This window comes from Phoca vitulina, unplaced genomic scaffold (assembly GCF_004348235.1).
Source record: "Phoca vitulina isolate PV1807 unplaced genomic scaffold, GSC_HSeal_1.0 scaffold47, whole genome shotgun sequence".
NCBI classification, from domain to species: domain Eukaryota; kingdom Metazoa; phylum Chordata; class Mammalia; order Carnivora; family Phocidae; genus Phoca; species Phoca vitulina.
Genome location: NW_022589750.1, coordinates 10,144,654 through 10,170,433, shown reverse-complemented (window position 1 = coordinate 10,170,433; position 25,780 = coordinate 10,144,654). Strand labels below are relative to the sequence as shown.

At 38.9% G+C, this 25,780-nt stretch overlaps 1 protein-coding gene across 1 annotated transcript in view; it reads right to left on the bottom strand.

Annotated features, from left to right (window-relative positions):
* Positions 1-25,780, bottom strand: part of AKAP10 (A-kinase anchoring protein 10) — a 98,154-nt gene that overhangs the window by 8,964 nt on the left and 63,410 nt on the right. The window contains exons 6-12 of the mRNA XM_032431721.1: positions 21,588-21,672; positions 20,652-20,775; positions 19,459-19,595; positions 16,552-16,696; positions 14,352-14,525; positions 9,036-9,145; positions 6,013-6,095 (exon numbers count right to left, since the gene is read on the bottom strand). Of these exons, the coding sequence (XP_032287612.1) occupies positions 6,013-6,095; positions 9,036-9,145; positions 14,352-14,525; positions 16,552-16,696; positions 19,459-19,595; positions 20,652-20,775; positions 21,588-21,672 (858 nt within the window). The remainder of the gene's footprint in view (positions 1-6,012; positions 6,096-9,035; positions 9,146-14,351; positions 14,526-16,551; positions 16,697-19,458; positions 19,596-20,651; positions 20,776-21,587; positions 21,673-25,780) is intronic.

The window sequence follows — 25,780 nt, the reverse complement described above, 5'->3', positions numbered from 1 at the left end:
CGACAGGAACCCAGGCTTCTTACTACAACACGCCAGGGCCTTCACAACGTAAGTGCAATTTCATCTCCCACCACTGTATCCAAGCACTAGGACTAGCCACTACACATGCTCATGACATCTTTTACAATTCCTTGTTATACTTTCTCCTAAAGGATTAGAATGCAACTTTTTTTTTTTTTTGAAAAGATTTATTTTAGAGAGCGAGAGTATGTGTGCACATGCACAAGAGCAGGGGGGAGAGGGGAGAGGGAGAGAGAGAATCTCTAGCAGACTCCCAGCTGAGCATGGAGCCAGACCCGGGGCTTGATCTCATGACCCTGAGATCATGGCCTGAGCCGAAATCAAGAGTTGGATGCTTAACCAACTGAGCCACCCAGGCACCCCTGAATGTAACTTTTAAAATTACTTTGCTTGCCCTGAAAGCGAAGTTCTCATACTCTCAGAAGCCTCTGAGATACAGTCTCAAAACTCAACCTTTTCCTCTGTGCTCTATCAGTATTTCAAAACCCAAACTGAAACTATAGGCTAGTTAATGATGAACATTCTTGCAGCTATCCTCAGCAAGGGAGGAGAAGAAGCAGAGCTGAATTGTCACAACAGTATTCTGAGCCAAAGCCCCGAGATTGCTATTAATCTGCTGTGATCCCTAACAAATTATAATTTCCCGGATCTTCAACTGCTTCATTTGCAGAATAAGGAGGTAGTGTCCATAGAGGTTGCTAAGAAATCTCCGTTTACTTGGGGTCTGAGAAGGCTTGGGAATAGGGTTCTGTGAGTATCCTCAGAATAATAATCTGGATAAGAAAACGGAGTGTCTGTGTCAGTTCAAAAAATAATACTTTTCTTAAATTAAATAAATATGATCCATAATCTTACTACCTAGATAGTCTCTGCAGAAATTCCTCTAGATTAATTAATTAAATCAACAAATAGTTAATTAATGCCTATCATGTGGCAGGCATAATTTTAGAATCAGGGAATACAGTGCCAAGTAAGATAGACAAAATCCCTGCTCTCAGAGAGGTGATATTATACTCATGGAAGAGAAATAGATGATAAATAAGTATGCAAATAAATGAGTAAGATCATATCAGACCGTGCTAAGAAAATAAAGAAGTAGTATGTTAGTGGTACAGATGAGTTGAGATCATGTGGGCTGGGAAGGCCTCTCTGAACAGAATACTTGCCATGAGAAAGAGCTCATGAAAGCCATGGCAGGGGGAACAGCAAATGAAGAGGCCCTAACAGAGAAGGGACCTCAAAAAAAAAAAAAAAAGGAGATTCTACTTAGATCCTAGTCCATGAAGCAGAGAGTGGTGCAAGGCAAGGTTGGAGAGGCAGGCAGGGAACATTCATAGGTCACAGCAAAGGGGCGATCCAAAGCTATGGGAGAAAAGATAGTTGGGTAATTAAGCAGTAAAGCATGTAGGGTAAGAAAATTCAAAAAGTAGAGGAAAAGGTATAATGAAAAGTAGAAGGCGTCTCCCTCTTCTCAGCCTTAAACTATGTTACAAGCTTTGTGTATCCTTTCAGGAAATATATGTATATTCTTCTAAAAATATCATATACAAGATCACCTATGATGTATTCTAATCAAAAGGTGTAACTCAAATCGACTTTAGGTACAAATCCCAGTTTACAAGAAACACAGGTAAGAAAGGAATAAGCTGAATAGTATAACCAGGAAAATCCAGAAGACTGGGCATTTTACAGAATAACTAGCATGATAGGCTTGCGAAGTCAGGGTCATAAAAGAGGGACTAAGCTAGATTAAAATAAACTCAGAGTATACCTTCTTATTTGTATCCTTAGCATATAGCATCATCTCTGGCCTTCTGAGTAATGAATCGAATCTGCTGGCTCCTGTATTAGGTCATTTACGTACCACAAAAATACATGACTTAAAGACATGTCTGGACAGCTAAAGGAAGCACTGGGATATATGGATGCAATTACTCAAACTGCAGAAATTACTATTAATTACTTTATGTAGGCATGTCTCAATTACATTAATATTGCAAGTAACTTGATGGATGAGCCTGCTGGTAGATATATAATCCTGTTGCCTCTACCTTCAAACCCAACCCAAGTCTGACCATTCTTCCATGACCTAAATCACAACCACCATCATCATCCTTTCCTTAGACCATGGCAAGAATGTTGTTTCCCTGCTTCTCCTCTTAACCCCTACATTCTGTTTTCCAAACAGCTGCCAAAGCCACACCTTTAAAACATGAATCACATCCTGGTACTCCCCTGTTCCAACTTCTAACCCTTTCAACATCCTACCATGGTCTGTGAGAACCCTCCCAACCTTACTCGCCTCCTCCACTCATCCCTCTGCTCACTTGTCTTCAGCCACACTGGTCTTGCTGCTGCTTGATCACGCTGGACTCTTAAGCTTCTTGTTCTTGTTCCTCCTGCCGAGAACCCCTTCCTGCAGATCTTGCCAGGGCTTACTCCCCCATTTTGCCCAGGTCTCTACTCAAAATGCAACTTCCTCAGTGAGACCTTTCTTGACAACCATTTTTTTTTTTTTTAAGTAGGCTTCATGCTCAGCGTGGAGCCTGACGTGGGGCTTGAACTCACGACCCTGAGATCGAGACCTGAGCTGAGATCAAGAGTTGGACGCCTGACTGAGCCACCCAGGCACTCCTCCAGACAACCACTTTTATTTTTTTCTTTTAAAGATTTTATGTGTTTATTTATTTTAGGGAGAGAGAACGGGAGCAGGGGGAGGGGGAGAGGGAGAGAGAGAATCGCAAGGAGACTCCACATTGGGCGCAGAGCCCGATGTAGGGCTTGATCTCTTGACCCTGAGATCATGACCTGAGTCAAAATCAAGAGTCAGACGCTCGGGGTGGCTGGGTGGCTCAGTTGTTGGGTGTCTGCCTTCGGTCTGACCCGGGGCATGATCCCGGGCTCCTGGGATTGAGCCCCACATCGGGCTCCCTGCTCCGTGGGAAGCCTGGTTCTCCCTCTCCCACTCCTCCTGCTTGTGTTCCTTCTCTCGCTGTCAAATAAATAAAAAGAATCTTAAAAAAAAAAAAAAAAAAAAGAGTCAGACGCTCAACCAAATGAGCCATCCAGGCGCCCCTGACAACCACTCTTAAAACAGAACTCCCTACTATTCTGGTACGTGCACCCCGATGTTTACAGCAGCAATGTCCACAATAGCCAAACTGTGGAAAGAGCCAAGATGTCCATCGACAGATGAATGGATAAAGAAGATGTGGTATATATATACAATGGAATATTATGCAGCCATCAAAAGGAATGAAATCTTGCCATTTGCAACGATGTGGATAGAACTGGAGAGTGTTATGCTGAGCGAAGTAAGTCAATCAGAGAAAGACAGATATCATATGACCTCCCTGATATGAGGAATTCTTAATCCCAGGAAACAAACTGAGGGTTGCTGGAGTGGTGGGGGGTGGGAGGGATGGGGCGGCTGGGTGATAGACATTGAGGAGGGTATATGCTATGGTGAGCGCTGTGAATTGTGCAAGACTGTTGAATCACAGATCTGTACCTCTGAAACAAATAATACATTATATGTTAAAAAAAAAAAGAAGATAGCAGGAGGGGAAGAATGAAGGGGGGGAAATCGGAGCGGGAGATGAAGCATGAGACACTATGGACTCTGAAAAACTGAGGGTTCTGGAGGGGAGGGGGGGGAGGATGGGTTAGCCTGGTGATGGGTATTAAAGAGGGCACATTCTGCATGGAGCACTGGGTGTTATACGCAAACAATGAATCATGGAACACTACATCAAAAACTAATGATGTGATGTATGGTGATTAACATAACATAAAAAAAAGAACTCCCTACTATTCTTATGTTTTTATATATAAACACACACACACACACACAGAGTATTTATCTGTTTACTGTCTCTTCCACTATAATGTGAGCTCCACAAGGGCTAGAAATTTCATTTTCTTCTCAGAATTTAGAACCGTAGATGGATAGAGCAGGCACTCATATTTTAGAGTGAATGAATAAATGAATAACATGAAGAGACCGAATAAACAGAATGAGCAGAGAGTGTCTGGGGAAACAAGTTTCTTGTATATCTTTAGCTACTAACTACGTATCTTAATTCCTATATATACTAAAAAAAAAACCAAACAAACCTGCAAGCACCCACACCTATACTCTAGAGAGGCAGCACTTCTTCATGAGATGTCAGAGGAATAAGACCAGTTTTTTGTTTTTGTTTTTTTTTTTAAAGATTTTATTTATTTAACAGAGAGAGAGACACAGCGAGAGAGGGAACACAAGCAGGGGGAGTGGGAGAGAGATAAGCAGGCTTCCCACCGAGCAGGCAGCCTGATGTGGGGCTCGATCCCAGGACCCTAGGATCATGACCTGAGCCGAAGGCAGACGCTTAATGACTGAGCCACCCAGGTGCCCCTAAGACCAGCTTTTTAAAAAATTAACGAGCTCAGAGATTCTCTTAATACTGGAGATGTCACTGTCCTCACAGAGCTACCTGAGGACGGCGTGGAGCCCTTCCTGGCCAATCCCCCACAGAGCTTGTCCAGCACTTCCTCTGCTCCCAGGCTACCAGGAACCTCTTCCTCCTATTCATGTTTTACCCAATAAAAGACGCTACTAGACTCTAAGTTTCTTAATGGCAGGATCTGTATCTTCTAACCCACCCAGTGAGTATGAGTGCACAGAGGCACTAAAACATTATTTACTGAATGAACTGTGTAGACTTCTTTCAGTCTTTAAACTTTCCTGACCATGTACTTCAGACTTCTTTGACAAAACAGGAAATCAATTACTTAAATAAACTAATTAGGTGAAGTAGGTAACAGGCCCTTTTTTGGTCTAAATTATTTCAACAATTTTTGCATTTTTTGCTTACTCTGTCAATGTATATCTGACCCAAAAATAGACTGCTCATCAACATAAAGTGGTGTGATTCATTACTCAAACAATAGTTGCATTAAAAAATAAACGTAATATGGGGCACCTGGCTGGCTCAGTCAGTAGAGGAGCATGCAACTCCTGATCCTGGGGTCATGAGTGTGAGCCCATGTGGAGTTTACTTAAAAAAACAAATTTAAAAATACACATAATAGGAATGCAGTCCTACTAAATTTAATAGGAAGATTAACAATAGCTCTTAATTTTAAACACACTTACCAAAATAGAACATTTTTTTCTCTAAAAAAATTTTTTAAAGATTTCATTTATTTGAGAGAGAGCAAGAGTATATGCAGACAAGTGGGGGGGGGAGGGGCAGAAGAAGAGGGAGAAGCAGACTCCCTGCTGAGCAGGGAACCTAACGTGAGGCTTGATGCCAGGACCCTGAGATCATGACCTGAGCCAAAGGCAGATGCTTAACCAACTGAGCCACCCAGGTGTCCCTGGAGTATTTTCTTCTTACAAAAGTTAGTATCTTTTACTCAAGACAATACTGTCAATCCAATCACACTGAAAAATTTCTAGATCCCAAGTGAATGGATCCACATTGGTTTCCAAAATCTTCCTGTGTAGACCAACTGTTTGGAAGTTGAGATCAGTCACAAATAACGTTCTTGTCAAAAAAGACTTAAATGTTTAACTCTTGCAGTTGACTGAGCACTCTCCTGCTGATTAAACAAAGGATTTGAATTTCAACCTATTAATATTTTCCACAAATATTTCATAATAACTTTTAGCAAATTAGAGGAAATTTAATGAACTAAGGGCCTCAAGATAAACGCTAAGTCCAACCTGGGCTGGGTATTCATCATCTTTAATAGAAAGGTGACAAACATTCTTTCATAAAGATGTGCTTTCTGTAATGGTAAAGCAAGTTCACGAACTTTCATTCAGAAAGACTGTGTACAGATGCAACCACATGTAGCCCTTGGACTCAGCTGTGATATAAACACAAGTGAGAGACAAGGCAGTTGTTTCATAAAATAAACTGTTTAAACCTTAAATGATCCTTCACTTAAAGTCAATGACTAATGTGAGTGAAGGCTTAACATGGAGCATAAAACACCACAAACCTTTTGATTTCTTTACGTCAGGTTCAGGCTCAGATTCTCGGATGAATTGCCCCAAGTCACTTACTCTTCCAAATGTCATCTTCCTAAATAAGTACAAAAAGAACATAATTTGTAACAACCAATTTTAAATTAAGGAAAGAAACCCCCCCCCAAACAAGGAAAGATTCCATTCTTAAGCATCTCATCTAAACCTAGAAGCTAGAAATACAATGTATAGCTAGCTCATGTTATTCAAAGCAAGGCTTATTTCAAATAGAACTATCCCCCAAAGAAGCAAAATTATCTTTAATTCAATGTAATTCCATTCAAAATCACAAAAAGGTTTATGAAACATGATGGATGAAGAGACAGCTCACAATTCTAAAATTTACACAGAAGAGAAAAGGCATAAAAATAGCCAAGATAATTTTGTAAAAGAGATAAAAGGTAGGAACCTGCCCTAGATCAAAATGTGTATTATAAAGCTAGAGTAAATATATATAATAATTAAACATGCTATAAAGCTATAACAATATAAAAAAGTTAAAAGGCAAAGAACACAGTGAAAGATCTTATTTAACAGATATTACTCATCAATAATAAATATTAAAAAACATACAGAATTCCAACAAGTCACTAAGAAATCATACAACAGAAAAACATAAATAGGAGACGAATAGTCAATTCATAAAGAAAAACCTGAACAACCAGCAAAATGCCAAAAGAAGCTTAATCTCATGAGCAGTAGTCCAGATTGGTAAAAAATCAAACATTTGAGGTTATTTAGTGTCAATAAAGATGTGGGGAAAATTAGTATCTTTATTAATGGGAGGTAAGAATGCAAAATATACAGATACTTTTAAAGGTAAATCGGTAAGATCTATTAAAATTTAAAATCTGCTTCTTCATCTGCCTTCGGCTCAGGTCATGATCCCAGGGTCCTGGGATCGAGCCCCGCGTCGGGCTCCCTGCTCCGCGGGAAGCCTGCTTCTCCCTCTCCCACTCCCCCTGCTTGTGTTCCTTCTCTCGCTGTGTCTCTCTCTGTCAAATAAATAAAATCTTTAAAATAAAATAAAATAAAATAAAATAAAATCTGCTTCTTGGTATAAGTGAATAAAAGGAAGTCTTTTGCTATTCTGTGTGTAACAGTGAAAAACTGCAAGCAACTTAAATACTCATCAATGCCAAAGGGCCAAACAGTGGTCACGGTTATGAGCTATAATTAATATTATATATAGAATACTACAACATAGTCAAAATGACGTAAATCTGTATAGATTAACAAAGAAAAATCTCCAAAACTCACTGTGAATGAAAGCACAAGATACCGAATAAAGTATGGTATCAATTACACAAATATAAGCAAACAAAAATACATACTGTAACATAACAGTGATTATCCTGAGTAGGAAGGGGAGAGAATGAGCATTGGTGCGTGACCAAAGGGGACAGGACATGAGCCTTATCTATCAATTTAATTTTTATAAGAGATTAATGTATTTGTAATTAAAAGTTAGGTAGAAAAAGAAACTCTGTGATGCCTATGTATTATTTCACTCTGGGCACAGTGGGTCTTATTTTAGGGCTATTGTTCCTAGTAAGTCATCATTTCACATGTGGTTGCAATACACCAACGGATACAAGTTTGTCTGCCTTGAGAAAAATTTCAGGAAGATGCCAAAACCATAAAGCTAAAACAAACACTGAAAACTATCTTTAAACATTATTTCTCTATTTCTGACCCATTTTCTACAGTATCTGTTAAAATATATTTATTTTACACACAAAAAAAACTTACAGAAGTAAAACATTTTGCAACTGACAGACTGTCTTAAGTAAGGTTTTAAGTAAATGAACCAACCATTCCCTAATAAATATAATCTTTGGTAATTAAATCATGTAGGCTTACTGTCCACCATTTCCTAAAAGACGAGCTAAAGATTACAACACTGACTCAGCTGTAGTGTGCTTTCTGAAGACAATGTAGGCAAACAGCCCTTTATTTACTTCTGAGTGCTTCCCAGGATTCCTTGGTCTCCCAAGTATCACTGTTACTTTCTGACAAAATCAATTAAACATGCTGAAATCCCTTTTTCATGGTGATGCCAGGACTGCGGTTGGGGTTGGGGTAGGGTAATTAAGAATTTACACAGGTTTATAGGCTCATCAAGCCATCTTTAGTAAAGAGGAAGCGATTTTATGATTTGATCTGTGGTAAATGTTGGCAAGTGGCAGATGCTATGAACTGATGTCTTTTTGTTACAGGATAAAATAAACACCCAATCCTTAAATACAAAGAAATAATTGTATTCCATTTTCAAGTATTAGTTATACAGTCTGTAATAAATGATGCTGGCATCTTTGTACTTTATTTTGATTTTTGATTTTAAGAGAGACTTTGAAATAGCTAACATATGAACCACATGAAATATGGGAAGAGATATAGCCTAAAACATATCACATACATATGATACTCATCAACCTTGTCTAGTGTGGTGGAATGATGATGGTAATGATATTTATGGAGTGTTTACTAGATACCCGGCATGGTTTTGAATGCTTTTCATGTACCTCATTTAATCCCCTAAACAACCCAATGAAGTGGAGATGAAAACACCGAGACAGAGAAGTTAAGTAGTTTGCCAGTAAGTGGCTGAGCCAAGATTAAAACCGAGGAAGTCGCTCCCGAGCCTCCACTCTCAACTGTGGTCTACTGTATACTATATATAAAAGTGCTGGGTATGTAATAGATTAGAAACAATTTTTAAATTTTATTATTATTATTTTTTAAATCTTATTTATTTGAGAGAGAGAGAGCACAAGCAGGGGAGCGGCAGAGTGAGAGGGAGAAGCAGATTCCCAACTGAGCAGGGAGCCCGATGTGGGACTCGATCCCAGAACCATGAGATCATAACCTGAGCTGAAGGCAGATGCCCAACCGACTGAGCCACCCAGGCGTCCCCAATTTTTAAATTTTAAATAAAAACATAAAAGATGCAAAACTCGGTAGACTTGTAAAAATTCCAGACACTAGTTAAACTTACCCTGCGTATGTCCGCTGATACAAAGATTCTGGATCCAGACTAGCAGCATCCACAATTATCGCTTCATCAAAATTTTTCAGAATTTTAACACTGGCTTTTTTCATACTGGACTACAACAGAAATTGTAAAATTAACAGTATGTTATTCGGGAATCAAACAGTCCCAGGTTTGGATTATGACAGATTTTACAAAATCTTCAGTATTTGAAATACATGTAATTCTCACTCAACCCCATCATTATGGAGATGCTGAACAGCAACGATTTCTGAAATGTAACCTCAATAGACAACTATGGGAGGAAAGCACAGTATTACAATGTATAACATATGCATTTAATGCCAAATCTGTTTGTTTTCTTTATGATCTAAGTTCCAACAAATGTGCTATCTTCACAGGCATTACATTCCCAAGTGTGCAAGACTCGCATCCACCCAGACATATATAACTTAGCTACCTTTTACAAATAAACAAGAATACTTTTGATTTTCAGTGAGGCTATGTGACAACGGAGAAGCTAAAGAAATCTTTCTAAAATGACCAGCTAGATGAGTGTAGTAAGTTCCCCTCCAGCATGTCATCTCCCACTCCTCATCCCACAAAAAAAGCAAGTCAGAATTGGTATTTCTATGAAATACCAGAGCCACGGGTTTTCCCAGATATTCCACTTCTAAAAACTCAATTACAGACAGACTCAGTTCCACAAAATGACTAATAAACAAGATTATTATTCACTGTAGCATTGTTTAAAATAACAAAAGATGGGAACGTCCTTAATATCCATGACTAAGGGGCGCCTGGGTGGCTCAGCTGGTTAAGCGACTGCCTTCGGCTCAGGTCATGATCCTGGAGTCCCGGGATCGAGTCCCGCATCGGGCTCCCTGCTCGGCAGGGAGTCCGCTTCTCCCTCAGACCCTCCCCCCTCTCATGTGCTCTCTCTCTCTCTCTCTCTCTCTCTCTCAAATAAATGAATAGATAATCAAATAATGTAGTACAATCGTATCAAAAAGTAAACACCAAAACCCACATGACCATCTCAATTGATACAGAAAGAACATTTGACAAAATCCAACACCCTTTCATGATCAAAAAAAAAAAAAAAAAAAATCCAACAAATTAGAAATAGAGGGAAATTTCCTCAACTTGATAAAAAGCATTTATGAAAAACCCATACCTAACATTATATTAAAAGATGAAAAACTGAAAGCTTTCCTCATGAGGTCAGGAATAAAACAAAGATGCCCACTTTCATCACTTCCATTCAACAATGTACTGCAAGTTTAAGCCACAGCAATTAGGCAAGACAAGGAAATAAAAGGTACATTCAAAGTAGACAGGTAGAAAGAAAACTATTTCTATTAACCGATGACACAATCTCATATATAGAAAATCCTAAAGAATCCACAAGAAAGGAGCGCCTGGGTGGCTCAGTTGGTTAAGCTTCTGCCTTTGGCTCAGGTCATGGTCCCAGGGTCCTGGGATTGGGTCCTGCATCGGGCTCCCTGCTCAGCGGGGAAGTCTGCTTCTCCCACTGCCTCTCCCCCTTGGCTTGTGCTCTCTCTCTCATTCACTCTCTTTCTCTCAAAAAAAAAAGTATCCACAAGAAAACTATTAGAGTTAACAAAAGAATTTAGTAAAGTTACAAGGTACAAGATCAACACAAAAAGTTTATTTCCATGCATTACCAATGAATAAGAAAATGAAATTAAGAAAATAATTTTATTTATAACAACATCAAAAAGAATATTCAGGAAAAAAATGACGCAAGGACATATAAGACTTGTACACTGTAACCTACAAAACAGTGATGAAAGAAATTAAAGACAGCTTAAATAATGGGATGACATCCCATGTTCAGGCTGGAAAAAGACTTAATATTGTTAAAATGGCAATACATCCCAAAGGAATCTACAGATTCAATGTAAACCCAATCCTAGAATTCTTATGGAATTGCAAGGGACCCAGAGTAGCCAAAATAATCTTACAAATTGAAAAACACAAAGTTGGAGGACACACAGTTCCTGATTTCAAAACTTGCAAAGCTGTAGTAATCAAAACAATGTAGTACTGGCATAAGATACACGTAGATCAACATAGAACTGAGTGTCCAGAAATAAACCGGTGTATCTAAGGGCAAATGATTTTTGACAAAGATGCCAAGATCATTCAATTTACGTAAAAGAATAGTTTTGTCAATAAATGGTCCTGGGACAACTAGATATCCACATGCAAAAAATAAAGTTGGCCCTTATCTCATACAACATGCAAAACTAACTCAAAATGGATCAAAGGCCTAAAACTCTTAGAAGAAAACAGGTGGGCATGGGGAGTGACTGCTTAATGTTCCATTTGCGAGGTTTCCATTTGGGGTGATGAAAAAGTCTGGAACCAGAGAGTGGTAATGGTTGCACAACACTGTGAATATACTAAATGTCACTGAATTAGACACTTATAACAGCTAACTTTATGTTAGGTGAATTTTACCACAATTATAAAAAATTGTATTTCTATACGTTTACAATGAAAATATGAGCATAAGAAAAAAATTCCATTTATAATAGTATAAAAAAGAATAAAATACTTAGAATAAACTTAAGAAATACATAACTGATACTTGAAAACTACAAAATGTTATTGGAAGAAATTAAAGAAGATCTGAATAAATGAAAGGCATCAACTATGTTCATGGGTCAGAATATTTAATATTGTTAAGATGGCAATTCGTCCCAAATTGATCTATGGAACCAATGCACTCCCTATCAGAATTCTGGCTGGAGTCTTCGTAGAAGTTGACAAACTAATCCTTAAATGCATTTGAAAACTCTAGGGACCTCGAATAGTCAAAACAATCTTGAAAAAGAAGAACTAAGTTGGAAGACTCTCCCTTCCTTCCTGATTTCAAAACTTGTTACCCAAGCAAAGGTAACTAAGACAGAGTTAAACAGTTATCATTTGAGCTAACAATTCTACTTCTAGGTATATACACAAGAGAAATGAAAACCTATATCCACACAAAAACTTGTACAGCAGCATTATTCATAATAACCAAAAGAGAGAAACAACCCAAATGTCCATCAACTGATGGATTAACAAAATGTGGTGTATACAATGGAATATTATTTGGCCATAAAAAGGAATAAAGTTGTGGGGTGCCTGGGTTGCTCAGTCAGTTGAGCGTTGGACTCTTTTTTTTTTTTAGACACAGTGAGAGAGGGAACACAAGCAGGGGGAGTGGGAGAGGGAGAAGCAGGCTTCCGGCGGAGGAAGGAGCCCGAGGTGGGGCTTGATGCCAGGACCCTGGGATCATGACCCAAGCCGAAGGCAGATGCTTAATGACTGAGCCACCCAGGTACCCCCTGAGCGTCAGACTCTTGATTTTGGCTCAGGTCATGATCTCAGGATCCTGGGACCGGGCCTAGCGTCAAGCTCCCTGCTCAGCAGGGAGTCTGCTTCTCCCTCTCCCTCTGCCCCACCCCTGGCTCATGCTGTCTCTCTCTCTAAAATAAATAATTTTTTTTAAACCAACAGCAAAAACAAAAAAAGGAATAAAGTTCTGATACATGCTAAACATGGATGAACCTTGAAAATAGCATGCTAAGTGAAAGAAGCCTGTCTCGAAACCACACATCATATGGTTCCAATTATATGAAATGTCCAGAATAGGCAAATCTATAGACAGAAAGTAGATTAGTAGTAGCCTAGGGCTGGAAGAATTGGAAGATTTGGAGGGTATTAGTTAAAGGACACAGGGTTTCTTTCTTAGGTGAAAAACTTTTTAAATTGGCTGTGGTGACAATTAAGGAACACTATGAATATACTAAAACCACTAAATTATACAACATAAATGGGGGAATTGTATGGTATGTGAATTATATCTCAATAAAGCTGTACCAAAGAAAGAAAGAAAGAAACAAGAGCATATACAGAATGATTTCAATTATATAACTATTCTGAATAGGTAACACTAACCTATACCATCAAAAGTCAGGATAGTAGCTATCCTGGCAGGGAGGACAGTGACTAGAAGAGGGCACAAGAGGGTTTATGACATACTGGTAATGTTGTGTTTTTTGATCTGAATGTTGGATACACAGATCAAGTCTGTTTATGAAAATTCTTCAAGCTACATATGATATATTGAGTTTTCCGTATATATATTAAGCTTCAACTGAAAATGTAGAAATATGTTTTAAGGTCAGCACCTAGACCTTTTAAGTGCTTAAATAACAACAAAACATTCTAGCCTATATCAAAAAACAAAATGGCAACCACATTCAGCAGGTCACTTGCCACATAAGCTAAATAGGAGGAAAACGTACTGAGGAGAGCCTTGTTGATGGTAATAAATAGTACTGTCGTATAAATTAAGAAAATTTATCCAAGGCCCTGTGTCAAAAAATCTGAAGTATTATTTATGTGTCAACAGTGTGATGAGAAAATAATTATGCTACATTATGGTGAAGAACACCAGACAGGGAATATGTTCTGCCTCTACACTTACCGTGTGATTTTTAATAAAATTAATTAACTTTTTTTTTTTTTTTTAAAGATTTTATTTATTTATTTGACAGAGAGTGACAGAGCCAGAGGGAACACAAGCAGAGGAGGTGGGAGAGGGAGAAGCAGGCCTCCCGCGGAGCGGGGAGCCCGATGCGGGGCTCGATCCCAGGACCCTGGGATCATGACCTGTGAGCCGAAGGCAGACGCTTAACGACTGAGCCACCCAGGCGCCCCAAGAAAGAATTGTTAAGAATTATTCTAGGGGCGCCTGGGTGGCACAGTTGGTTAAGCATCCGACTCTGGGTTTCAGCTCAGGTCATGACCTCAGGGAAGTGAGATCAAGCCTGCTGCGCTCGGTGTGGAGTCTGCTTGCGGTTCTCTCTCCCTCTCTGTCTCACTCTGTCCCTCCCACTCATGTTCAGGCGCTCTTTCTCTCTCTCTAAAATAAAGAAATAAATCTTAAAAAAAAAAAGAATTATTCTATAAAAAAGCATCCCAAATGTAGTTACTAAAATTTCCCAAATAATTACACAAAGAGCTCTTCAGAGGCTATAAATGCATGTGGCATAATTGATGACTGATACCAGTAGCTGGAGTGTCAGGCAGAAAAATGGCCTGAATGAAACAGCACAATACCTTACAATATAATATACTGTTCACTACAGATATTCTTATTAAAACATATAGTAAGTAGGCTAATTGTATTTTCTTCTTTGTTTCTTCTACAACAAAAACTCCCAAACAGAATCTGCTATTGGTATTTGAAGGACATGATCTGTAACCCTTTCTTCCAATTGGCAGAGGCTAACTGATTAATACCTGAGCAGCCGAGCTGTCGGAACCACCTGGGTGAGAATCATCAGGAGGGCTGACAGAGCCATGAGCAGTCAGTGAAACATTTCCTCCCAGAAACTCATCTCCTCGAACCGAATGGATGAGATCATTCAAATACTTATAATAAAGATTGCTGGACAAGAAGCCAGGCAAAAAGACCTGAAAGAGAGGACAAGCATTATTTTAAAGGTGAGATCAAATACAATTAAAACTTTATTTGAAAACAAAATTTTATGCACAATTCTACCAGCTAGCACAAATGATTTTGCTCTTCCTTGTTATACTCCAAGTATTACCCCTTCGTGTACAGTTCACGTTGTGACTAAAATTATGAGTACAATTTATAGGTGTGTGTCCCCCCCCCCCCACCAATGCCTGCCATAAAACTATTACATAGACTTGATATTCAGACTTCTTAGTGACCAGAAAACATGCAGGGAGTGAATCTAATCTGAAATTAGATTTTTCTGGTTATAAATATTAAAGTCTTTGTGCATATATTAATTTTTTTTACTTCTGAACTGATTTCCTTAAGATAAATTACCAGGTGTGTGATTATTGAGTTAAACGGTGTGAACGTTTTAGCTTTGATCTATATGGCCAATTTCCTCTTCAGAAGGATGTTGTCAATTTGTATCATTCGCGGTATACTAAGGTATCTGTTACCTACCTACAGGCTTTCCAACACCTGAGTGTGTTTTTCCAAATCATTGTTAAGTAAGTGCCTAACGGGGCGCCTGGGTGGCTCAGTTGGTTAAGCGACTGTCTTCGGCTCAGGTCATGATCCTGGAGTCCTGGGATCACGTTCCGCATCGGGCTCCCTGCTTGGTGGGGAGTCTGCTTCTCCCTCTGACCCTCTCCTCTGTCATGCTCTCTTTCTCTCTCATTCTCTCTCAAATAAATAAAATCTTTTTTAAAAAGTGCCTAATGATATATTGATGTTTTTATTTCCATTTAAAAATTACTAATGATGCCGAATAAGTTCCCATGTTTGTTACTGGCATTTCCTATTACCAACTTCTCCTTCACAGCAGTTAGCACATGACTGTAACGAGTATGTGTTAAACACGTGCCTTCTTTACAGACAGAGCTCCAGGAGGGCAGAAACCACGTTTCTCCTGATTACCACTAAAACACCAATACCTAGCACAGAAATTCTCTAAGTACTGATCATCTATGTCTTTTTCTCATTTATCTACTTGATACTATTAAAATTAGTGTAAGTTCTTTACATATACACATTTTATAAGAAAAGAAATATTAACATTGTTTTTCTCTGTATTTTCATTTTCTTTTTTGTCCAGAAAGTTTACATTCTTTATATGATACAGATTTGGAACTTTACCTAATTTAAGATCAGAAAGATTTTAATTTTAATCATGAAAAAATCTTTATCCCTGGGCAATAGCTGATACTCTATTCAGCTTACCATGAGCTTTTTAATGATTTGATTTTTATATGTAACTCTTCCATGTTCCTGAAATTCAGTTCTTATGTGGGGTATTATTTAATAGTGCTTACTTAACCCTTTTCCACCTAGAAACACACGACATATATAAACGACATAACCTCATGGACTTATCCTGCGCTCTGTGCAATTCCTGGTAAAATTTGCTCTAGTTCATTAGAAGAATAAATCATTCACAAATTCTAACACATTATTATTAATAAGCTATTAGTGATACCCCAGAAGTTACGATACACAAAACTAGTGTTCTAACCCCATTGATAGATATTGATGAAATGTTTGGATCATTTTAAGTTAACTTTGCCCAATACTGCTATCTAATTATTTTTGAAAATTTAATAATAACAGTGGTAATAACTGCCGTTAAAATTTTTTAATGCTTACTATGTGATGGATGCAGTGCTAATCATAAGAAGTTTATACATCTTACCTCATTTTTATCTTTAAAATAACTTTTAGGTAAGTATCCATATTATCTCCATTTTACAGATGTGGAAAATGGCATTAAAGAATTTCAGTAAGTGCCTGAGGTCATTCAGCCTATAAAGGCTAAATTAATACATACCAAGTCAGACTCAAAGCCTCTGCTCTTAATCACTATGCTCCACTGCTTCAATTTTCCAGTTTTGTTACATTTGTTTTTCTCCCGTGTTATGTTTTCTGGGTTTCACCAGTAAAAACTTCTTGCAGTTTAATATTTTTGAAGTTCTTGGTTACCTTCTCCATGGTCGTCCAGGCCTGACGTAATGGAGTTGTGAAACAGTTAGGGAGTGGCCCACCTTCCCTGCAGATATTGGATTCAATTTCTAATCGCACAACATCATCAAATCCAAGAGGATGTGTGGCTTGGAGGGAGAAGTACCTATGGTAACAAGACAGCCCAAGTCAAACCAAACCTCCTAGCCTGTCCTGTATAAGCAACTTCTAGCACCTACTCTTCTACGAGGCTACTTGATTCAGCCTGCAGATCTAGGACTTGAGAGCCGGCTCCTAGAGGCCATGCGACAACCTTTATTCCCACAGCCCCAAAGGTATCTGAGTCAACTTGCTACCTTCCTATCTCCTTCCATCTTCCTTAGTTCTTAAGATTGCTGAGGGTCAGGCTACAACTGAGACAAATCAATCAATCACACATTTTTTTTTTTTAAAGATTTAATTTATTTATTTGATAGAGAGAGATAGCGAGAGCAGGAACACAAGCAGGGGGAGTGGGAGAGGGAGAAGCAGACTTCCCGCGGAGCAGGGAGCCCGATGTGGGGCTCAATCCCAGGACCCTGGGATCATGACCTGAGCCGAAGGCAGACGCTTAACGACTGAGCCACCCAGGCGCCCCAATCAATCACACATATTTAATGGGCACCTATTCTCTGTTCAGCACTTGCGAATCAGAAATGGACTTAAAAGACGGTAAGACACAGTTCTTTCCCCTGGAAAGGGAGCAGAAAAGATCCCTGTATCGGACACAATGAGAACACACCGCTGTAACTATGGGGCATAGGTAATATTCATGCAGGAACTGAAACCACAATAGCATCGAGGGTGAAGCAGATGGATTTCATGTATTTGGACAGAATAATAGGACTTGATGAAGATTGGGTATAGAAAGGAAAAGGAGTAATCAATGCTACCTCAAAGATTTCTAACTTCATAAGCTATAATGCAAAACTAGTGGTTTGGCAAGCTGATTATAAAGTGGATACCAAAAAAAGGAGGATTAAGAGCAAAAAATCTATGTATGTTCTCTTCCAAGCATTCTAAGGACTTCTAAATCTTATCTATGATACAAATACAGAAAGACTGATTAGGTATGATTGTGATGATACATACATAACATACATAAGACATAAAAACAAACAGGGATGGGGGGGTCTGGGTGGCTCAGTCGGTTGAGCGTCCAACTCTTGATTTCAGCTCAGGTCCTGATCTCAGGGTCATGGGATGGAACCCTGTGTTGGGCTCCGTGTTCAGCGGGGAATCTTGGGCTCCGTGTTCAGCGGGGAATCTACTTGAGATTCTCGATTCTCTCCCTCTCCCTCTGCCCCTCCCCTGCCTCATGCGCTCATTCTCTCTCTCAAATAAATAAGTAAATAAATCTTTAAAAAAAAAACCAAAACTGGCATCGGTGAAGTCAAATTTGGCACAATGAACGTGACAAAATGACAGTGCCCGTGGGATGCCATACAGTGATCTTCATCTTAAAAATGGCTCCCAATGTGAAAATGGGATCCAGTGGGACAACAGGGTCTCTGCTCTGGGTGGCAACTGAGCTCCAGCCAGGACCTTACTACTAGTGCCACTCTTCTGTTCTAGCATTAAAATAAAAAAATTATTTTTTTGTTATTAGCCTTTTCTTAACAAATAGTCTCCCATCTTGTAACAAAAAAGTTGGTAAATACTCCTCCATGATTGGAATTTTGGGGCACCCCAGACCAAATTTCTAAATGTAAACACTTGCTATTTCAACGTCCATGTAACAATGTTTCTTATATAATATTTTCCACAAATATATTATACTAAAATAAACACTGGGCAAACATTAAGAATTGCATTCCAGCTCAAGTTCTGCCACTAACTTGCCCCGTGACTTTGAGAGAAAGGGTCTTTGTTTTCTTATCTGCAAAATGGGAAAATCAGACTAGATCCTGAATCTGGCTACCCATCAGCATCATTTGGGGTATCTTCTAAAAATAAAGATTCCTGGGTCATGCCTCAAATGTGCTGAATCAGAATCTCTTAGAGCAGAGGGCTGGAAACCTATTTTTAACAAGCTCCCAGCTGGTTCTTACGCAGACAGCCCAGCACGGACCTGCAGAGCAATGCTCGGGAACCACTGACCCAGATGCACTCAGCTCTCTTGCAACCCTAACTAACATCCCATGGATTTTCCTCTACTGTCAAGTTATCTTCTCAGTGGTTGCTTGTGGATACAAATAGCACATTACTTTTCTTTACAGAATAAGAAAAATTAAATGAAAATTAAAAGAGTGGCAACAGCTGGCCATAGGCTTATCACTCAACTGACCAGATGTTTTCAGTTCTGTTCACTGTAAGATTTTGCCATCCTCTCATTTTCAATGAAGACCAATGAAAAACTATTATTCATTGAGTATTAATTTGGCCGTGCAGATCTGCACCAGAAATATGATACACCCATACACGGATATCTAAGACCCTTTCCAATATATTCCCTTTAGTTTCATCTTCCTCTTACATTCCCCACCCAAGTTTTACTTACCCAAACTCAAGTTTCCTGAAAGTGCCACATTCCCCTAAGTTTCTCTGACTCGCTTGTGTCAATGCCTCTGCCTAGAATGTTCTTTGCCGCCTTCTCTGGCTAGCAAAATTCATATTCAGGATCCAATTCAAATCTTTCTTCTGTGAAACCCTCCCTGAACTCCACCACTGTCATCCTTCTTGCCACACACAAATCTCCCGTTCCCCTAGCAGAAATGTTTGTTCTAGGAATCCTAAAACCTTATACACACCATATGAAAAGCGGCTTTTCTGCTACTCCCTGTGAGCTCCTTGACAGCAAAGACTGGATTTGTTCATTTTTATTTCCGAAATACATATCAAATACTCAATTAATATTTGCCAGATGCTGAATACATCAATAAAACTCACTTGTCATACAAAATCATGGCATCGTTCTGTGCCTCCTGTCCATCATACTGGCCCTTTTTGGCAGCAAGTTGAGACTGGAAGTTATCTGCTGCCAACCAGAACTGTAAGATATTCACTGCATCCTCTTTTTCCATGTACTAGGAAGGAAAAATACAAAAAAAAGAAAAAAAGACTATAAACATATTTCTCTAACCATCTCTAATCCATAAGCCCATCCATTAAAAATATAAGACATACACAAAAAACAAAAATAAAAACAGATCCACTTGTTCAGTTCATGCCAGTCAGCAACTCACAGTTGCTTTTGAGACTGAAAAGTTGAAAGCCATTCTTGTAGGGGAAAAAAAAAAACTAACAAAAACCCCACCACACTGCTGGATACAAACTTAAGTGAACTGGAATAAGAATCACAGTAAAGATGATCAGTGGTCCCTCAGTAGCTAGCATACAAAAAGTAAACTAACCAGACCAAATCTTTTATACCTGATCATTTCCATCACTCCATGCAGCCTCAGTAACCTGAACAAATGCGGACTTACACTTACAGCAAAGAGAGGGAGTGAGAAAGCAAATCAACCGAAAGCTCTATTCTTGGGAGAGGCAGAGTGCAAGTGTGTATCTAAGTTAATGCTTTGTGAGCCTGGAAATCCTCCCCTCTCTACTTAATAGTCATTTGCTTTGCAACAAAAGAATTTCATTTGCCGAAACGTAACAAATACCATTATACTAAACTGTATGCCTCAAAGAAATTAATCTACTCATTGCTTGAGAAATCCTATCGAGTGGCTAAAGTAAAAGTGATGATAGCAAGAAAAAATTTACTCCTTTTCTTTCTCTCTTCTGAAGTCTGGTCTGCAAATACGTGGGCACTGGAATCAAGTATCAAATCTGTGGTTTTAAAATGGCTCCAGATAATTAAAAATATGCAGTCTCTTATAAGCAGAAGTTTGATTAAGTTTTTCAAAATTAGAGTTATTTTACACTGAATTTTCACGTTCTCTTTAATCTGACTAATATGCCATTAAAGTACTCTTGCCATTAGGTGTACAACATAAAAAAATTACTTCATTCCAATTGATCTTTTCAGAAATGATTTGGCTCTTCCATGTTATTTTCTATAGAGGGGGCCCCAGCATTTCTAGTTTAGAGGCTGGAATGCTCTAACAGAGTGTGAAAGGAAATGCAGACTTTACCTCAGAGAAATAAAAGAGGGCTGACTCACAGAAGAGAATGTCAGCCAGGTAAACAGTTCCACTGGTCAGCACTTCAATCTGGTATTTACAGAAATGGTGACTTCGCAGAAACTCACTAAAGTGCCTGCACATGGACAAAAAGGGAAAATTTGAGGGAATGACCAAGGAAAGAGCTTAACTGGGAAAAATATACTCTTTCCATTCTGTGCCTACTGTATCTTAAAAGCCTTGGTCCACACTACCTCCCTTCCCATGCTGTCCTTCCTGGTTCCTACACCTGGAAGTAATCTCTCCCGCCTCTTAGAAACTTTGTAGCTTTCCTCTGAGATGTGACACATGCTACCTCATATTACATGTAACCAAAGAACATACCCTATTTCTCTTAATAGGCTGTAACTTCCTTCAAAGCAGGTACTGCATCTAACTATGCCCTGCACAGAGCACCCTTTTCATAAATACTAAATGAATCAATATGCAGATTTTTTCCCTTAAAGGACATGCACCAGTAATTAATCTAAAAACAAACAAACAAACAAAAAACTTTGGAGACCGTTTCAACAAATCTACGTGGATTTAGTAATACAGCATCCATTAAGCTTAAAGCGTGCACTAACAAATTAGGATCTCTACCTGAACACATGCATTGCTTAAATAAATAAATTCTAATAGTCAAACTGTAGTTACAATCACCCCCAAATGACTTCATAATTTTAAAAACTTCTTTTAACTTAGGAAATATGAACATTAAAAACAAACATGTTTTATTTTTAAGAGTTCACATAATTTATATTTAAAAGACACTATGAACCAGGTAGTCTTAGATATGCCTATAAGATGTAAACATTCAAAATACTTAAGTCCTGAAAAATTGTTTGTTTGTAGTTGAGTGAACCCAAATCCCAAAACCCAAAATGTGAAAGTTTGAAATTAACTTACTCTTGCTCCATGGCACTAAAGACTACGGACTGTGCCAAAACAAAACAGTTGGGGTCCACCTGTCCATCTTCTCCACAAATCTTTGCTATAAAAGAAATGGTAAATAAATTCCTACTAAATCCAAATCATACATCTTTGTGAATCAGAGTAGGAAATAACTGGAGAGGTATAGAAATCAGAAAGTTTTAAATGGAGCTAAGAAAAATACAGGTGAACATATAATCTTGAGGTAGGAAAAGTCTTTCTAAGGACATATATAAAAGCAGAAATCAAAAGATTCAACAGCATAAAATTAATTTCTACACATTAACATACCCACAAAACGGAATTAAAAAGGAAGACTGGGGGAAAAAATTTGCAGCACCAATGACAGCTTACCCTGTATGTGATAGATTATTATCATTCATATATCAAGAGCTCCTACAAACTAGTAAGAAATGTCCCCAAAGAAAAAATGAGCAAAGGACATGAACAGATAGTTTGCAAAAGAACAAATATAGGGGTGCCTGGCTGGCTCAGTCAGAAGAGGATGCTCACTCGGGGTTGTGAGTTTGAGCCCCATGCTGGGTGTAGAGATTACTTAAAAAAATTAGGTAAACTTAAAAAAGAATAAATATAAAATGGCCAATATGAAAAGATATACACGCTCACTAGCAATCAAATAAATAGAACCACAAGTTAGAATAAGGAGACACCCTACCTTTTGTCTAGTAAACTGGCACAAATTGTTTTAAGAATGCATATGTTTAATTGTTTAACACTGCACTGCTTTGCTTGGGCAAGGACATGGGAAAACTGACACTAGTGTCAGTGAGAATATACTGGTATATTCTTTTCTGGAGAGCATTTTGGTACTTTATAGCATAAGCTTTAAAAATAAACATGCCCGTTCAATCAGCAATTCTATTTCTAAGATTGCAACCTAAAGAGTTATGATTTGTAAAAAGGCTTATCTGTAAAAAAGTTTACCAAAATTTATTTGGTAGAAAACATGAAATGTGCAAAAATTAGGAATTACCTAAGTAAATTGCAGCAATCAGTAAGCTGTTTAGCCAGCTATTAAATACGGCTGGAAAAAAACCATTCACCCACGATGTCTGGTTTCACTTTAAGTTCACGACCTTAGTGGGACCTTAATGAAACCCAAGGATCTTACTATAGTTTCTTGGTCCATTTACTCTCGTACTCTGCCAGACAACACACAACGCAACATTTCCTCTCTTTGAACACCTTAATGCCTCTTCTACTCTCTGTGCTGATGACTTTGCTTCCTACTTCATTAAGAAAATAGAAGCAATCAGAAATTTATTTCCATCACTTCCCACCACATCTGCCTCATACTCACCAGCTGTAGTCTGTGCTATACATATAGACTTGTTTGTATGCCATACCTTATATGCTTATAACACATCACCACAAAAACAAAACAAAAACCACTGTCCCTTGACTTAACATCCCCTTCCAGCTCATCTTTAGAGCAAAATGCCTCGTAAGAGTTGCTCATACCTGCTGTCTCCACTCCGCCTCCCGTTCTAAGACTCCTCTGGTTAAGTTTCTGTCTCCGGAGATCCAATGAAATTAAGATAACCGATGGACCAGTTTGTCCACAAGGTTGGCAAGTCCATTCCATTCCTAGTATTCATCTTATTTAACCTCTCAGCAGGATTTAACACACCTCTGATCACTCCCTGACTCCCAGAAACACTTTTTCCTTGGCTTCCAGAAAGAACTACTCTCCTGAGACAGGGTTCATATAGCAGAGCCAACTTTACAGGCTGCTACTCCTGAGTCTCCTTTGCTGGTTCTCCCTTGCTGGTTCTCCCTCACACACCCACCAGACTTGTGAATGTTAAGCCTGCCCCAAGACACAGTCCTTAGACCTCTAGTCTTCACTCACCATACTCACTCCGAGGATACTGTTATCCATGGCTCTAAACCCATCTATATGCTGATGACTTCCAAACATATCTCCAACCAAAGCCTCTCTCATCAACTCCTAGCACAGATATCCAACTGCATACTTGACATTCACCATTTGGGTGCCTACAAACCCCAACTCCTGATTTTTCTCTTAAGCTATGACTCCTACGATCTTCTTGATCTTATAAGTGGCAATTTCACTCTCCCAGTTACTCAGGTTTTCAAAAAAATGAAGTCATGCTTGGTTCCTTTTTCCCTCACACCACTCACTTTCAAACCATCAGCAAACACTATCAGCTGTACCTTCGAAATATTTTTAACATCCTACCACTTCAAGGATTTGCAGAAGATGAAGGAGGCAGTGGAAGCATAGTTTTTGGGTTATTCTGAATCTCCATATAAAAAGGAAGTAATTAGACAGCAACATCCAAAACCCATGGATAACATTTACAACAAAACTAGGCAGGTGGGATACACAGTAACAGCTCAAGTGCAGACTTCTTCCAGCTGTCACGTATTTGAAGTACAGCTGTATTAGAATATTCCAACTGAAAGAGGAGGATACCGGGTAGGATTAAGAAGAATGAGGCTCAAAGAGGAAAAATGACTGGTCTAAAAACATACAGGTAATTAACATTTTAACTTTCTCAGATCCCTTAATTACTAAATGTTATCAACTTATACTTCCAAAGATTTTTTTCTCCTCATGGGATTATATCATTAATTTGATAAAGTTTAAGAAAAGGAAAAAAAGAACTGAAGTGATATTTCTTCTTTTTTTTTTTTTTTAGATTTTATTTATTTATTTGTCAAAGAGAGAAAAAGATAGAGAGAGAGAGAGCACAAGCAGGGGGAGCAGCAGGCTCCCCGCTGAGCAGGGAGCCCAACGTGGGGTTTGATCCCAGGACCCTGGGATCATGACCTGAGCCGAAGGCAGACGCTCAACTGACTGAGCTACCAGGTACCCCCCGGATATTTCTTTTTTTAAAAATTTTTTATTGTTATGTTAATCCCCATACATTACATCATTAGTTTTAGATATAGTGTTCCATGATTCATTGTTTGTGCATAACACCCACTGCTCCATGCAGAACGTGCCCTCCTCAATACCCATCACCAGGCTAACCCATCCTCCCACCCCCCTCCCCTCTAGAACCCTCAGTTTGTTTCTCAGAGTCCACGTCTCTCATGGTTCGTCAACCCCTCCGATTTCCCCCCCTTCATTCTTCCCCTCCTGCTATCTTTTTTTTTTTTCCTTAACATATATTGCATTATTTGTTTCAGAAGTACAGATCTGAGATTCAACAGTCTTGCACAATTCACAGCGCTTACCAGAGCACATAACCTCCCCAGTGTCTATCACCCAGCCACCCCTTCCCTCCCATCCCCCACCACTCCAGCAACCCTCAGTTTGTTTCCTGAGATTAAGAATTCCTCATATCAGTGAGGTCATATGATACATGTCTTTCTCTGACTGACTTATTTCGCTCAGCATAATACCCTCCAGTTCCATCCACGTCGTTGCAAATGGCAAGATCTCATTCCTTTTGATGGCTGCATAATATTCCATTGTATATATATACCACCTCTTCTTTATCCATTCATCTGTCGATGGACATCTTGGCTCTTTCCACATTTTGGCTATTGTGGACATTGCTGCTATAAACATCGGGGTGCACGTACCCTTTCGGATCCCTACTTTTGTATCTTTGGGGTAAATACCCAGTAGTGCAATTGCTGGGTCATATGGTAGCTGTATTTTCAACTGTTTGAGGAACCTCCATACTGTTTTCCAGAGTGGCTGCACCAGCTTGCATTCCCACCAACAGTGTAGGAGGGTTCCCCTTTCTCTGCATCCCCGCCAACATCTGTCATTTCCTGACTTGTTAATTTTAGCCATTCTGACTGGTGTGAGGTGGTATCTCATTGAGGTTTTGATTTGGATTTCCCTGATGCTGAGCGATATTGAGCACTTTTTCATGTGTCTGTTGGCCATTTGGATGTCTTCTTTGGAAAAATGTCTGTTCATGTCTTCTGCCCATTTCTTGATTGGATTCTTTGTTCTTCGGGTGTTGAATTTGATAAGTTCTTTATAGATTTTGGATACTAGCCCTTTATCTGATATGTCATTTGCAAATATCTTCTCCCATTCTGTCCGTTGTCTTTTGGTTTTGTTGACTGTTTCCTTTGCTTTGCAAAAGCTTTTTATCTTGATGAAGTCCCAATAGTTCATTTTTGCCCTTGCTTCCCTTGCCTTTGGCGATGTTTCTAGG